Source organism: Corythoichthys intestinalis, chromosome 10, assembly GCF_030265065.1.
Source record: "Corythoichthys intestinalis isolate RoL2023-P3 chromosome 10, ASM3026506v1, whole genome shotgun sequence".
NCBI classification, from domain to species: domain Eukaryota; kingdom Metazoa; phylum Chordata; class Actinopteri; order Syngnathiformes; family Syngnathidae; genus Corythoichthys; species Corythoichthys intestinalis.
In genome coordinates, this window is record NC_080404.1 from 48,084,532 (window position 1) to 48,099,947 (window position 15,416).

The 15,416-nt window shown below is 41.4% G+C and overlaps 1 protein-coding gene across 1 annotated transcript in view; it reads right to left on the reverse strand.

The window, feature by feature from the left end:
• The window catches only part of hps1 (HPS1 biogenesis of lysosomal organelles complex 3 subunit 1), a 31,985-nt gene continuing 16,569 nt past the window's right edge, over positions 1–15,416 (reverse strand). The window contains exons 11-18 of the mRNA XM_057849052.1: positions 14,475–14,654; positions 7,482–7,558; positions 7,270–7,407; positions 5,252–5,317; positions 5,009–5,153; positions 1,895–2,008; positions 1,742–1,824; positions 1–1,682 (exon numbers count right to left, since the gene is read on the reverse strand). Coding sequence (XP_057705035.1) covers positions 1,520–1,682; positions 1,742–1,824; positions 1,895–2,008; positions 5,009–5,153; positions 5,252–5,317; positions 7,270–7,407; positions 7,482–7,558; positions 14,475–14,654 — 966 coding nt within the window. The 3' untranslated portion in view covers positions 1–1,519. The remainder of the gene's footprint in view (positions 1,683–1,741; positions 1,825–1,894; positions 2,009–5,008; positions 5,154–5,251; positions 5,318–7,269; positions 7,408–7,481; positions 7,559–14,474; positions 14,655–15,416) is intronic.

The following is a 15,416-nucleotide window of genomic DNA, read 5'->3' on the forward strand; positions in this document are numbered from 1 at the left end:
TATGTGCCAACTAAACATTTTTATAAATTAGTAACAGGTGAAATCAATGGGCAATCACAGGGACAAGTCACACTAGGAGAAAACCAACACAAAACCCAAACGTAGCCACATGGTCGCAGGAGTCTGCTGGCCAGAGGTTTCCCGCTGGGTCCATATTAGGTTGCGTCATTCTGTCAGGAATTCGGGGCAGGCAGGTTGTGTGGACCCAAATGCAGGGAAAAGTAAGCAGGGAGGCAGACCGGCAGTGCAAAATAATTAAGGCTAACAAAAAACTAAGTATCAACCAATATTGTGGGGATCCCAAAAAACACAGAAACAAACAAAACTCAGGTCACTAACAAAAGGCTTGATATAAAAAAAACTTACGTTGAGGAACACAAGGACTAGGACGGAGAAAACTTGAGAACACTGACGAGCACATGGGCATTTACATAGACTTTGACAGAGACTCTGACATTGACAATGACGCAACAAGGAGTGAAAAGAAACTGGGTGCTTATATACACAAATGCAGACAAGGGGTAGGTAACGAGACAATGAGGAACAGCTGGGTAATACAGGAGGACTCAGTAGGAGCAGGCACAACAGGTGAAATCAATGGGTAATCACAGGGACAAGTCACACTAGGAAAATACCAACACAAAACCTAACAAAAGTAAAAGTGTAAACTGAAACTTGTCAAATCCCTTGTGATAAATCTCCCACACACAAAGGTGTAACTTACTAACAATTTTCATCAAAACTCACGTAAACAATCTTCAGCATCAGAGCCTTCTACCCAGGGCCGGCCCAGGCCATTTGGGGGCCCTAAGCAAAATAATGCCAAGGGGCCCATATTTTTGGCCCACCATTTCGTCACAGTGTAATGTGAAACCCATACACGCAATCCAACCTATATGTCCATATTTTGTATATTAATCAGATTTTGTTGCACTGCATTCTTCAAACTTCTCACCCCAAATGATTGTAGGTACTTAGAGTGGATATCGCCAAACCTTTTTCCAAAAGAGGAAAGAAAGAAGTTAAGGAAGAACTTTTATTTTTTAAGCTTGTAATCAAGTATCAAAAGTCACAAAAGTCAAATAAAGCAAACTGTAGTAAACAAAATAGAGTATAAATGAAACAATTGCCAGATTGCCCCCTATCTGGGCCCCCTAGTGGCCAGGGGCCCTAAGCAGCTGCATAGTCTGCGTATAGGCTGGGCCGGCCCTGCTTCTACCAGAGTAACTGTTATATCGAGAGCATGACAAAGAGATCCGACTGTCTTGTCTGCACACAATGAAACAAGGACTTGTCATTCTGACAGCACTGACATGTTCATTGAAACAGAAATGTAATTTTTAGCAAAAGACTAAGATTTTTTTTACATTTATAACAGGAGAAACAAAACATGGTAAAATTATTTAATTAAGGTTTTGGTGGCTGAAAAAGAGAAGCAGACCGAAATGTTATAATAAAATAATAAAATGTGCAAAACTAAAGCGGGCTTATTTTACAGTTCAGTACTATATGCTGAGTGTTAGAGGAGTGGGTTGCGCGAGGGCTCCCACAGCTTGCTGGCTAGCTGTTTGCAGTGCTGCAGTATGATGTCAGTGGGAATGACACCCAGGTGCACCGTGAGCAACTCGTAGCACTTTACTACCTCACCCTGGTGGCTCTTACTGTAGTAGCGCAGCAGCTTCCTGAAAACACATAATATGAGTCGAAAGGCTTTTAAAAGGTTCCACTGAAGTCTTCTTACCTGTAGTAATCCCAGGCAAGCGTCCCGATGGGGGCAGAGTCATCGGGTAGGACGGGCATTTCCACTGCCTCCAATTTGTAGCCCTGATGGATTACACAGGTTATTTTAAAGTTAAATTGTCTTTTCTTATTATGGTAACAAACAAAAACTTACAGTTTCGTTTTCAAACCAGAGGAAGTAACAAAAATAGAAGTCGCCGTCTCGCAGGGTGACCGTGGAGTAACCCTTTTGGAGGTAACGCCGTGTTGTGCTCACCAGCCTCCACACCTTTAATGTAATATAGAGTAGGTGAATGCAGCATTACAAAAACCAAATTTGAATACACACACAGAAGCTATTAACACTCAGTTTTGATACTTTGAGGGGGCAAGTATTTGATGCAGTATCCCGGTATTATATTCTGTATGTCCTGAAAAAGTGTCCCTCGGCCCTGAAATATTAGTCTTGCATCCTTTATAGCTGTAAACAATTCAACAAAAATACCTTCCTTAAATAGACGAATAAACTAAAACCGAAAAACTCACTAAAGCGATAATTCCCGATTTAAAGTCTTACGCTAATCAAAACAGCAACACCTATGGAAGCTTTTTATAAGCTTTCCAGCCGAGATTCCAAACTCAGTTTTAGTTTTGAAGTCCAGTTTCAATTGACGTACATTGAAATTAGTGGTTAAACAAAACAAACAAACAAACAAACAAAAAACCCTTAAAAACTATGAATTGCCAAAGCAGCCAAATTCTACCTTCATAAGGGTCCAACCACGTAATTTTCAAAGTGTCGGAATCGGCAAAAAAATATCGGACATGCCTTTTTTTTTAAAATATATATATATTTTTTATTTAAATCGTTTTCTAATTGTATTTAACGTTACAGACAAAATGTCTTACACTCATCCAGAGTAGTTTTGGCTTAAAGTAGGGCTATCAAATTTATTGCGTTAACGGCGATAATTCATTTTTTAAAATTAATCACGTTAAGTGATTAACGCATGCGCTGCACGACCTACTCACACAATGTCGCGTTCAATCTATAAAGACGCAGTTTTACCAATAAATAGCGCTAAAAGGCAGCGTATAATGAGTAGAGAGAATTTTGACAGTTGTTGGAGCCATTTTTTATGTGGCTAAAGCATTACAATACCTCTCTCAGCAATTAAAAATAATGTGGGAGGCAATGTGGGGAAGAAAGGTAGTAGTTGATCATTTTCTTAACACCCTATGTTCTTTCCAAACGCAGAGAAGATATATCAATTGGTGCCCCTACGCACAGTAGAGCAGGGCGGTAAACCGAAAATTTACCGGCACCGAAATTCTTCACAATGACCGACGTAATTTTGACCATGACGGTAAATTCGGTAATTTAATAAAACAAGAAAATATAGTCTTTTCATCCCGCTTTGACTCGGTGTTGTTCGGCAATGTTCATTCCCCTTTAAGAACGCAGAACGTGTGCTTACGTATGGAGTCACGTGGTTATCAGGACGCCAAACAAACAAGAGCCCTGTGGCTAACGCTAGCAGCTAACCCTACAAGCAAACGTGATGGAGTGTGGCTTAAGGGAGGTTCGCCAAACTTTCACCCGACATTAAATAGACTATTGGCGGCATCCAGACAGGCTTTCACCCGCTGTCCTCCCTTGTTCTCACGATTTACAAAGAGGATGCTTTCAATGCTTCTACTAGTAGCCAAGCCACAGGCTAACGCTAGTGGCTAACGCTAGCAGCTAACGCTACAAATAAACGTGATGGAATCGGATAGCGGCTCTAACCTTGGCGAAACAGCTGAACTTAATGAGTGGATTGGGAACGGACTGCATCTAGCAATTAGTATGTCACGTTCTTGTGTATCTCTGTCTATGTGTGATTTCTGATGGCTGTTGTGATAGTAAAGCATTCAGCATAAAGTACAATCCAACAGTGAAAATTTTAATATGACTGTTTAATGGCCCCAGCTATTTTTCTGTATGTACTTTATTCTGTGTCATTAGATCAATGCAGCTTTAATGTGTCTGTGTCTGTGTGGGGGTTCATGCGTGCTTGCATGTATTAAAAAATGCACTGGAAAAAAACAACCTTGAAGTAAACACTTGTGTTAAGTAAATATGTCACGGCAGCCATTAACAATAAGTTGTCTTTTTTTAAGTGTACTGTTCAAGCTTTAAGTCATTTGTATTACAATGACATGTTTGCACAGGCATATTGATTTTGACAAGCTGTTATAAATGTTCATACTTGAATTCTTATTGTTTACAATAATTTTTTGTATACTTAATGTTTAGACTGCATGTTCGATTGTTAAACATATTAAATTGAAAGCTGGCAAATAAATCAACAAGAAAGGGTTAATCTGTATTTCATGCATTGATTCAGATATTCAAAATATATAACAGTCCGCTTGGGCGAATTTATCGTCATTTATCGTTATTGAGGTAAATCTGCTCAATTTATCGCGATACGTGCTTAAGGCCTTATCGCCCAGCCCTAACGCACAGTCATGGTTGCACTTCCCATCATGTATTTGGGCAGAAGTTAAATGGCTGCAGTATCATTTACTGAAAGCTCAACAAATACACTAGATGGCAATATTTAGCCACAATATACAAAGTCACTTTTATCCTTTAAGAATTACAAGTCTTTCTATCCGAGGATCCCTCTCACAGAAAGAATGTTAATAATGTAAATGCCATCTTGAGGATTTAATGTCATAATAAACAAATACAGTACTTATGTACTGTATGTTGAATGTATATATTCGTCCGAGTTTTATTAATTTTTTCCTTAATGCATTGCCAAAATGTATATGATCGGGAAAAATTATCAGGAATGATTGGTATTGAATCGGGAGCAAAAAAAAAAGCAATCGGATCAGGAAATATCGGGATCGGCAGATACTCAAACTAAAACGATCGGGATCAGATAGGGAGCAAAAAAAGATGATCGGAACAACCCTACTTTAGACTTCTCCTTTCTACGCATGCGTAGTTTGCGCAAATGCAGGTGTACCTTGCAGAAGCGGCGGGGCCTTAAACGCACCCTAAACGAAGTGTGGACAGGTGTAAAAAGTCGGGAAAATACCATGGAGAAAATTATCTGTCCTAGTGTAGACGTAGCCTCAAAGTATACTAGCAGTATGGCCCGGTGTTGCTCAAGTGAAAAATTGCAAATTGGCACTGATTGGAGCCAATAAAATGTGAGGAGGATCATTAGAGGCAGTGTTGCTAGACAGTCACTCAGCTGCAGTTGTACACAACATTTCGGTGGCAATTCACCTTGTTTTTGATGAACTGAGCCACTGGACCTTTTCCCAGCTCTGACGTGGAGCGTTCGGTGACGTTGAGGGACGGTGCGATCATCTGGCCTGTGGATCGATCAACGCAAATGAAGTGGATGAGGCCCGGGAAGTCCTCTAGGTACGTGAGGTCAAATGGGTCAAGGACAGCATAAGCACTATGTGATGCGTATTTGACTAAAGGATATATCAGTGATATCAGGGTCATTCCATGACAGGATATGACACCATGGTGATGTTTCGCTTGCTTTTCACTAGCAAGAAGTCCTTCCAGTCTATTAGTTTTTCCCTGGGAGAGGACGAGACGGGGAAAGGGAAGGCAGGAGGCACACAGAAAGCAACAAATCAATGAGAAATTCTTATGTGCATTTCACCACCTTATTTACACTAGCAACTAATGCCAAGACCCCAGTGAACATGGCTAACTCTTGAGTTAAAATGGCGAAATTCAAATTCATTCGAAAGGCAAACCAAAATGTTTAAGCAGGTACACTGCCTTCACATGACCCATAAACTGCAACCTAAAGTATGGATGTAACTTGAGCCCCTATCACATACTCCAAAACAACAGGAATATCGCGGGACTTAACCATGCAGCAGTTGTGTGTGAAAACAATTTCCCGTGTCGAATGACATGGGAAGCAGTGTGCGTGAAAGCAGGCGTTAAATTCCCGGGTCACAGCAGATGGCTGATGACTTAAATATCATAGCGGCGGCCGATGTAACTTCCTCCCTCTTCGCAGTAAGAGGAAAAGCGGTAAACAAACATCGCAATTATAAACATAGCAAGCTGGAAACGGCTAAATTAAACTGAAAACATGACCAAAATTAAAAAGTCAATTATTACGTCGGGCCGGGCCAGGGTTCTTTCTCGCTGACTTTTTGAAATAACTATATATTAACGATGTATGAATGATAAACTAAGGAATACTTGTTATAAAATAAATAATTGGGATAAAAAAAAGAAGGCGCTGTATGGTCATTGCAGAGCCAGAGCTAGCCGATACGCCCTTTTTAATCTTCCCCTCTGCGAGTCCGCAAAACCGCATCCGTTTATTTATATTTAACAAACTTTTCCAGCGTTATTTCGTTGTGTAAATAAATTTATAATGATCATAAAAATATGTAGTCTATTTAAACATTAAGAAAATGTGCGGGTTTTTTTTCTGCCAACTTCTATGCAGACATCGTCACAAATGTTATCACACAAAACGCGGGTCGGGCTTTAATACCCGGGGACCAGTTTGGGTCGGGCTGGATTTTTTAGGCCCGATTTTACCTCTATCTTAAAGTCTTGATGAGCTTAAATTGGCTGCAGTTACAAAGTCGCTGCTCCCTCCGGGAAAAAAAAAAACACGATTTGACCAACATTATGTTTAACAAACTTTTCCAGCGTTATTTCATTGTGTAAATGCATTTATAATGATCATAAAAATATCTAGACTATTTAAACATTAAGAAAATGTGCGTTTTTTTGGGGGGGGGGGTTTTGCTGCCAACTAAAAATTCATTACAAAACACCGTTACGACATCGGTAACGCTCCCTCTGGAACAAAACACAATATGACCAACATTGTGACAGCCGATGCCGACCAAAAATGACGTGAAACAGATCACCAATGGACTCATTTGAAGTATATGAATGGTGGTCTGTTTTGGTGTTCAAAATCCACAATACTTCTGCCTGCAGGGTTTTCGTTCCACCGACAAACGGACGCATTCCAGATGCAGAGGTGGATGGATTCTCCGTTTTGCCGGTTGTGGTGGTTTGACACGCACGAGTTGCATTTTGATTTGTAGTGCAGTGCATCGTAAAAATTCTATGCATCATCTTTGTTACGGGAATAAAAAAAAAAAAACTTCGTCACGGATATAACTTAGGTTGCACTGAGATGTTCTTGAAAATTAAGACCACAGTGAAAAAATTCCAGACTTACAACAGCTAATTTAATACTTTTAATTCCTTTAATAACGGAAAACTAAATTCAATGCTTTTTTAAATACTTTTAATAACCCGCGGGTACCATGATTAAACTAAAATTAAACTTTTTTTCAATTACCTTCACAATTTCACTACCCAGAAAATTGGACCAGTCCAACTTAGTTATGCTTTTTGTTGAAATTGGGCATTTTTGTTTCTACTTCGACCCATACTACGTAGCAATATATAGACAGGAAAATGCAGTAAACACATACAGCCCTGTTGCTCTTTTACTAAACACCACATTGCCTGATACGCACTGCAGCATGGCCTGGGCTCGCTCCTGCAGAACAGTAGAAAGTTTCCGCGGAATGTCAGCCGGACCAGAGTCAATTAGGAAGCACTGGCGGTAAATGCCACACAGCTGAGTCTTCATGTTTTGACACCAAGGGATGAGACTGCAATGAAAAAAGCAATACTAGGAGGACTCCACACTGTAAATGGAACATTGACAGCTTGCATAAACACTCACTCTCTGTTGAAGCCAGGTCCACCTCGGGAAAAGGCCCTGTTCTTGAACTCACTCCAGACATTTTGTAACTGGGAAGACTGGATTGACAAAAGCACAATTAAAAACAAGCCAGTGAAGTAGGCCTGTCGCGATAACAAATTTTCGTGTGCCGTAATTTATCTCATAAAATATTGCGATATGCGATATTATTGCCCCTCCCCAATTTTGAAAAAAATCTTTTTAAACCACTTTACAATAACACAGTGAGAATACAGTATACAGTGCCTTGCAAAAGTATTCGGCCCCCTTGAATCTTGCAACCTTTCTCCACATTTCAGGCTTCAAACATAAAGATATGAAATTTAATTTTTTTGTCAAGAATCAACAACAAGTGGGACACAATCGTGAATGGAACAACATTTATTGGATAATTTAAACTTTTTTAACAAATAAAAAACTGAAAAGTGGGGCGTACAATATTATTCGGCCCCTATACTTTCAGTGCAGCAAACTCACTCCAGAAGTTCAGTGAGGATCTCTGAATGATCCAATGTTGTCCTAAATGACCGATGATGATAAATAGAATCCACCTGTGTGTAATCAGGTCTCCGTATAAATGCACCTGCTCTGTGATAGTCTCAAGGTTCTGTTTAAAGTGCAGAGAGCATTATGAAAACCAAGGAACACACCAGGCAGGTCCGAGATACTGTTGTAGAGAAGTTTAAAGCCGGATTTGGATACAAAAAGATTTCCCAAGCTTTAAACATCTCAAGGAGCACTGTGCAAGCCATCATATTGAAATGGAAGGAGCATCAGACCACTGCAAATCTACCAAGACCCGGCCGTCCTTCCAAACTTTCTTCTCAAACAAGGAGAAAACTGATCAGAGATGCAGCCAAGAGGACCATGATCACTCTGGATGAACTGCAGAGATCTACAGCTGAGGTGGGAGAGTCTGTCCATAGGACAACAATCAGTTATACACTGCCCAAATCTGGCCTTTATGGAAGAGTGGCAAGAAGAAAGCCATTTCTCAAAGACATCCATAAAAAGTCTCGTTTGAAGTTTGCCACAAGCCACCTGGGAGACACACCAAACATGTGGAAGAAGGTGCTCTGGTAAGATGAAACCAAAATTGAACTTTTTGGCCACAATGCAAAACGATATGTTTGGCGTAAAAGCAACGCAGCTCATCACCCTGAACACAACATCCCCACTGTCAAACATGGTGGTGGCAGCATAATGGTTTGGGCCTGCTTTTCTTCGGCAGGGACAGGGAAGATGGTTAAAATTGACGGGAAGATGGATGCAGCCAAATACAGGAACATTCTGGAAGAAAACCTGTTGGTATCTGCACAAGACCTGAGACTGGGACGGAGATTTATCTTCCAACAGGACAATGATCCAAAACATAAAGCCAAATCTACAGTGGAATGGTTAAAAAATAAACTTATCCAGGTGTTAGAATGGCCAAGTCAAAGTCCAGACCTGAATCCAATCGAGAATCTGTGGAAAGAGCTGAAGACTGCTGTTCACAAACACTCTCCATCCAACGAGCTGTTTTGCAAGGAAGAATGGGCAAGAATGTCAGTCTCTCGATGTGCAAAACTGATAGAAACATACCCCAAGCGACTTGCAGCTGTAATTGGAGCAAAAGGTGGCGCTACAAAGTATTAATGCAAGGGGGCCGAATAATATTGCACGCCCCACTTTTCAGTTTATTTGTTAAAAAAGTTTAAATTATCCAATAAATTTTGTTCCACTTCACGATTGTGTCCCACTTGTTGATTCTTGACAAAAAATTTGAATTTTATATCTTTGTTTGAAGCCTGAAATGTGGCGAAAGGTTGCAAGGTTCAAGGGGTCCGAATACTTTTGCAAGGCACTGCATATTAATAGAACAAGTACACCCATTTAAACGCGATAAATGTTTACGCTTAAATTCAAAAATACTTTTTAAGAAATCACAACTAAAAACAATAGACCATGCATCTTTTAAGTAAGAGACAACAATATTAATACCGCACAGAAACACAGAACAAATGTCTTTTTCATGAAAAAAAATAAAATTGCACTAATAACTTAAGCATTTAGGCAAATGAAAACTTTTCCCCTCATAGCTTCTGCTATGGCGTTCCATGTGTAATATTCTGATTGGATGTTTTCCGAGGAACCTTTGTGTTTCCCTGAACACAACGGTGATGTTGTTTTGTTCATGTGACGCGGCAGTGAGGGTGAGAGAGTGAGAAACAGCCTGCCAACTGCCGAGAGCCACAGAATGAGGAAGTGTTGTTAGCGCCGTGTGTTAATAAAAAACAAAGTTGTCAGCCCGTCGTGTTTGATATCATTGCCAGAAAAACACACATAATAGGACACCATACAGCTTCCTTTTTAATGTTGTCCTTATAATGATGATCTGCTGCATCATACATCACTTTGTGACTTTCCACCTCCATGATGGAGCGTTTTTCGTCCATGCTCGCTGGTTAAACCGTGAATAAGCAACTGGGCTGTTGACTCCAGGCACGGCTTTGCCCATTTTGACGCATGCGTCTCCGGCAAAAATAGAAAACAGCCTAAACCATCGGAATGTTGTAGGGGTGTCGTGGCTGACACGTCTCTACAACATCGCGTGATCATCGGGGACAGTGCCTCTGGATTGGCAGGCCAGGGTGGTGGTCAAGGTGTGCTCCAATTATAGAGGGATCACACTCCTCGGCCTCCCTGGTAAAGTTTATTCAGGGGTGCTGGAGAGGAGAGTCCGCCGAGAAGTCGAATCTCGGATTCAGGAGGAGCAGTGTGGTTTTCGTCCCGGCCGTGGAACAGTGGACCAGCTCTACACCCTTGGCAGAGTCCTCGAGGGTGCATGGGAGTTCGCCCAATCAGTCCACATGTGTTTTGTGGATCTGGAGAAGGCGTTCGACCGTGTGCCTCGGGGAGTCCTGTGGGGGGGTGCTCTGGGAGTACGGGGTACTGAGCCCCTTGGTAAGGGCTATTAGGTCCCTGTACGACCGGTGTCAGAGTTTGGTCCACATTGCCGGCATTAAGTCGAATTCGTTCCCAGTGAGGGTTGGACTCCGCCAAGGCTGCCCTTTGTCATCGATTTTGTTCATAATTTCTATGGACAGAATTTCTAGGCGCAGTCGAAGCGTTGAGGGGGTCCGGTTTGGTGACCTCAGCATTGAATCTCTGCTTTTTGCAGATGATGTAGTGCTGTTGGCTTCATCAAGCCGTGACCTCCAATTCTCACTGGAGCGGTTCGCAGCTGAGTGTGAAGCGGTTGGGATGAAGATCAGCACCTCCAAATCCCAGACCATGGTCCTCAGTCGGAAAAGCGTGGAGTGCCCTCTCCGGGTCGGGGATGAGATCCTGCCCCTAGTGGAGGAGTTCAAGTATCTTGGGGTCTTGTTCACCAGTGAGGGTAGGAGGGAGCGGGAGATCGACAGGCGAATCGGTGCAGCGTCTGCAGTAATGCGGACTCTGCACCGGTCTGTAGTGGTGAAGAAGGAGCTGAGCCAAAAGGCAAGGCTCTCAATTTACCAGTCGATCTATGTTCCTACCCTCACCTATTGTCACGAGCTTTGGGTCGTGACCGAAAGAACAAGATCCCGGATACAAGCGGCCGAAATGAGTTTCCTCCACAGGGTGTCCGGGCTCTGCCTTAGAGCAGTACTTCTCAAATAGTGGGGCGCGCCCCCCTGGGGGGACGGAGAGCGATGCCAGGGGGGGCGCATGTGTCCTCGGGGAACATGCTTTTTTCTTTTTTGTTTTTTTTGCCGGACTGGAATAAAGCGTACTTGCACATCCACTCAGTGGGTGGCAGTGGCGCTCTCATTTTCAGAGTGCGTGCAGTATTTTTGAACTAAGGAAGAGCACTCAGCACACAGAAAACAGATATGAAGAGCAGTGCGCCGCCGCCGTTTTCGAAAGCCGTTTTCCGACCGGACTCACTCACGCAGCGACCCACTGTCTTGTCCGGTTCTCACGTCGCCGCCCAAGAAGTGCCATTTTCGGCTTGGGATCGTCACGACGACCGCCCTCACCTACGGTTCTACCTCGGCCGCCGAGAATGCGCTTTTTTCGTGCCGTTTGCCTTTTAGCTTTGACTTGTAATACAGTGGGGTGATGAGGAAAGTTTACTGTGTCTGAAAATAATTATAGCGGACTGCAAGAAGCCAAATCAATTAAGAAGCCACTTAAAGACATTCGACCCCAATCTCATTGATAAGCCGCTTGATTGTTTTTCAGCGAAAACGTGCCGAATATTGCCAAAAATAGTCCTGCTTTGTCAGTGTTATATCAGTAAACCAGTGAGCATTGTTAGCATGCTCATTGCAAAATGACTCCACACCTTTGCAAAGGAGGTAATACTGAGTGTGAGCAGCAAAAATAAAAACTGTCCTTCTGTCCAAGGACACTTTTTTTCCTTTATTCATTTTTGTTTTTTCGGTCAAATTTTTTGGCATATTGTCCTCATGAGTAAATGTTTCTAATCAATTTGAATTTGTTATTATTTACGGATTTTATTACATTTTATTTTTCTGTATCAAATGGTCAAAAATGTACCTTGAGTGTATTTTTACAGTTTGAATGTGACTTTTTTTTTTTAAATTCAGGCAAATTGATGCACGTCAAGTCTTCTCTGTTACAAACAAAACAATGTTAATAAAGTTATACTTTATTATAAGTTGATCTGTTACTTTTTTTCTTTATTAGAAAAAAAGGACACAATGTTAGGCAGATGCGTATTTATAATAGTAATTTTATAGACAAATAATACTATTTACAGTGGCGGCAGAGAGTTTGGGGGGGGCGCGAAACATTTACGTCTTGCTTGGGGGGGGGGGGGGGGAGTAACAGAAAATAATTGAGAAGCACTGCCTTAGAGATAGGATGAGAAGCTCGGTCATCCGGGAGGGACTCGGCGTCGAGCCGCTACTCCTCCGCGTAGAGAGGAGCCAGCTGAGGTGGCTCGGGCATCTGGTTCGGATGCCTCCTGGACGCCTCCCTGGAGAGGGTTTCCGGGCATGTCCCACTTCATCCAGCTCCACCGGCGGGAGGCCCCAGGGACGACCCAGGACACGCTGGAGAGACTATGTCTCTCGGCTGGCCTGGGAACGCCTTGGGATTCCGCCGGAGGAGCTGGTTGAAGTGGCTGGGGAGAGGGAAGTCTGGGCTTCCCTGTTAAAGCTGCTGCCCCCGCGACCTGACCCCGGAACAAGCGGAAGATAATGGATGGTGGATATTCTAAACCATGGTCCACAGTCAATCTGGACCACTGACGCGGCCAGTATATGTTGAATAATAGGATATAATGGGAATGGAATGGCTCCGGTGCTTTTTTTTTTTTTTTTTTTTTTTTTTTTTTGCCGGACCCGGATCGAAGATGCATTTTGCGTAGTTGGCAACAAGGAAGCCGAACTTTTAACAGCACGTCAGCTGCACGCGTGCACGGACATGCAAGCGAGGCGATAAATCACAGCGGAAAAATTACCGCCTTCATTTTGATTTACCGTGCGATAAATGGAATTATTGCATATTGCGACAGGCTTACTGTGAAGCATACATATAGTTGCACAACTCAACTGAATAACCTCAATTTACGCACCACACCTGATTAACCGTATGCATAGACTTCACCATGTCTTTGTCGTGTGATACGTATGAAATGTAATAAAATCCAAGAAAAAAAACATACCGTAGTACACAATTAAAGTATGTTCTTTTTAAATCTGTTTAAAACCACCCATGGCTACTGTTAATTGATTCTTCTGTAATAACACCAAGCACCGGACTGAACCTTCTCAGGCGATGAAATCCCCCACTTAATTTAGTCTGACGAAGTGGCTAGCTTCGTCGGCGTTAGCAAACAATAGCCACGTCTGAGCCAACTGTGGTTTTCCATTTTTATGTCTTTATTAGTGCTGCAACGATTAATCAGTTAACTCGAGTAATTCGATTAGAAAAAAGCTTCGAATCAAATTTTGCTGCTTCGAGTATTCGTTTAAAAAGAGTACAGTTGTAATGGTTTGTTTTGAAAGTATTTTGATTTTTCAGTTTTTTAATTTTGGGTGGATTCACTGCCCTCTAGTGGCAACAGTGAATAACTCATTTAACATGGCTGAATCCAGCCGCTCCCCGTTAAGACCAACATAAGGTAGGTTTTTCTTTGAGCGAATGTTTTTTTTATGCATTCGAAATTTAGTTTAGAGGTATCTTTAGTGTTTTTGTGGGAATATCTGTTTGAACGATTTGTTAAGAGCATTGTAAGAAGAACGTTAGGATTGTATAGCATTTAAGCTAGCGGACGTTTGCTCTGCAAATTAGCCAATTGTTCTTTTGTAGTACTTAGATCCTCATTGATTTAAAAAAAAAAAAAAAAATTAATACCGTTTAAGGCTAAGCTCAGGTACTTTATTTTTAAATGAAAGTGAAATTCTGCATAGTTTGAAGACACACTTAGGAATTTTATTTTGTATTCCCATTGAATGCTCTTTTGAAAGTGCAATCTTAGCAAGGCTTTGGTTTTGATCTCCTAAAATTTATTCTGATTATTCAAATTAAGTAGTTGATACATTAATCACCTAAAATATTCGATAGCTGCAGCCCTAGTCTTTATAAATATGTCTTTTTAAAATGTCTTTTTCCGTAGTGATAACAAGAGTCTTCCCTTGACAACAAGTTGGCATTTACTTGCAAGTAACTCACCGTCTCACAAAAGTAGCCTCGGAGATGCTATCCTAGCAACAAAAATAAAAGGTTTGTTTGACAGTGCACTCTGAGTGCATTCCGCTACATTCAGAAAGGACTAATAGTTAAAAATTCTGAATACACCCAGCAAAATGAATGTACTATTCGCCAACCGCATCAAGGAAGAACGAATCTCATTAGTCCGTAAAATTCCATGAAATTTGTAATCAGAGTAAAAAAAGAACGGTAGCCGCTTCCATTCTAATCATCTAAGAAATTGCAGTTTAGTAATAAAAAAAAAAAAAGAAATGTATTAATTCATACTTGAATGTCACTGGGCCCAAGAGCTTTGATGAATTTGTCAAGTTTGCTTCTTATGTCGTGTATTGTTGGTTGACTTCTAGTAGCAGACGATCCCTCCTGGCCTTCACTCAAACGTTTCTCCAGTTTGGCAAAGGCCTCCAGGAACATGTAGACGGACACAGCCACTGCACTGGTGGGAATCTGAACAAGGATTGTATGAATTAAAAGTCAAAAAGTACGTGGGAGTAGGTCTGTCACAATGTTTTTTATTTAGGACGGTACATTTTCGCAGGAACTATCGCGATAAACGAATTGATTAGTTTTCCCTATTTTCCTATTCAATCAAATACAGCTCCCAATTTTTTTTTTCAAATAAAACTTTAGTGCCAGCCACTCTGAATATTAAATAGTATCTGTATTTGCCATTCTAGGACCTTAGTCATCTCTGAATATTAAATAGTATCTGTATTTGCCATTCTAGGACCTTAGTCATTTGGACTCAATCGATGCCAAAATATGCAGAATCGTAAATGATTATTCTCCACACCATCTCTGAAAAAGCTAGTTTGCTTAACTCATTTGCTCCCAAAAACGTATAAATACGTTCTATTTTTAATTGTTTCAGTGTCCCAAAGACATATTTATACGTCTTTAACGGTTTTTTTTCCACAAGAGACATCTCTAGGTTCTGATTCAAGTTAGCTCCAAATAGAGCCTAGTTCGGGCCTAAAAAATCCAGCCCGACCCGACACGGCCCGCTGGTATTGAGGCCCGACCCGGCCCGAGCTCGATCACTTAACTAGATTTGCAGGCCCGAGCCCGAAAAACCCGATTTTTTTTTTTTTTTTTTTTTGGAGTGACGCGGAAAAAACGCAGCAGCAGCAATTTATTTTCATTTCTTCGAGTTGGCAGAAAAAAACGCAAGTTTTCTTAATGTTTAAATAATCTACATATTTTTTTTAG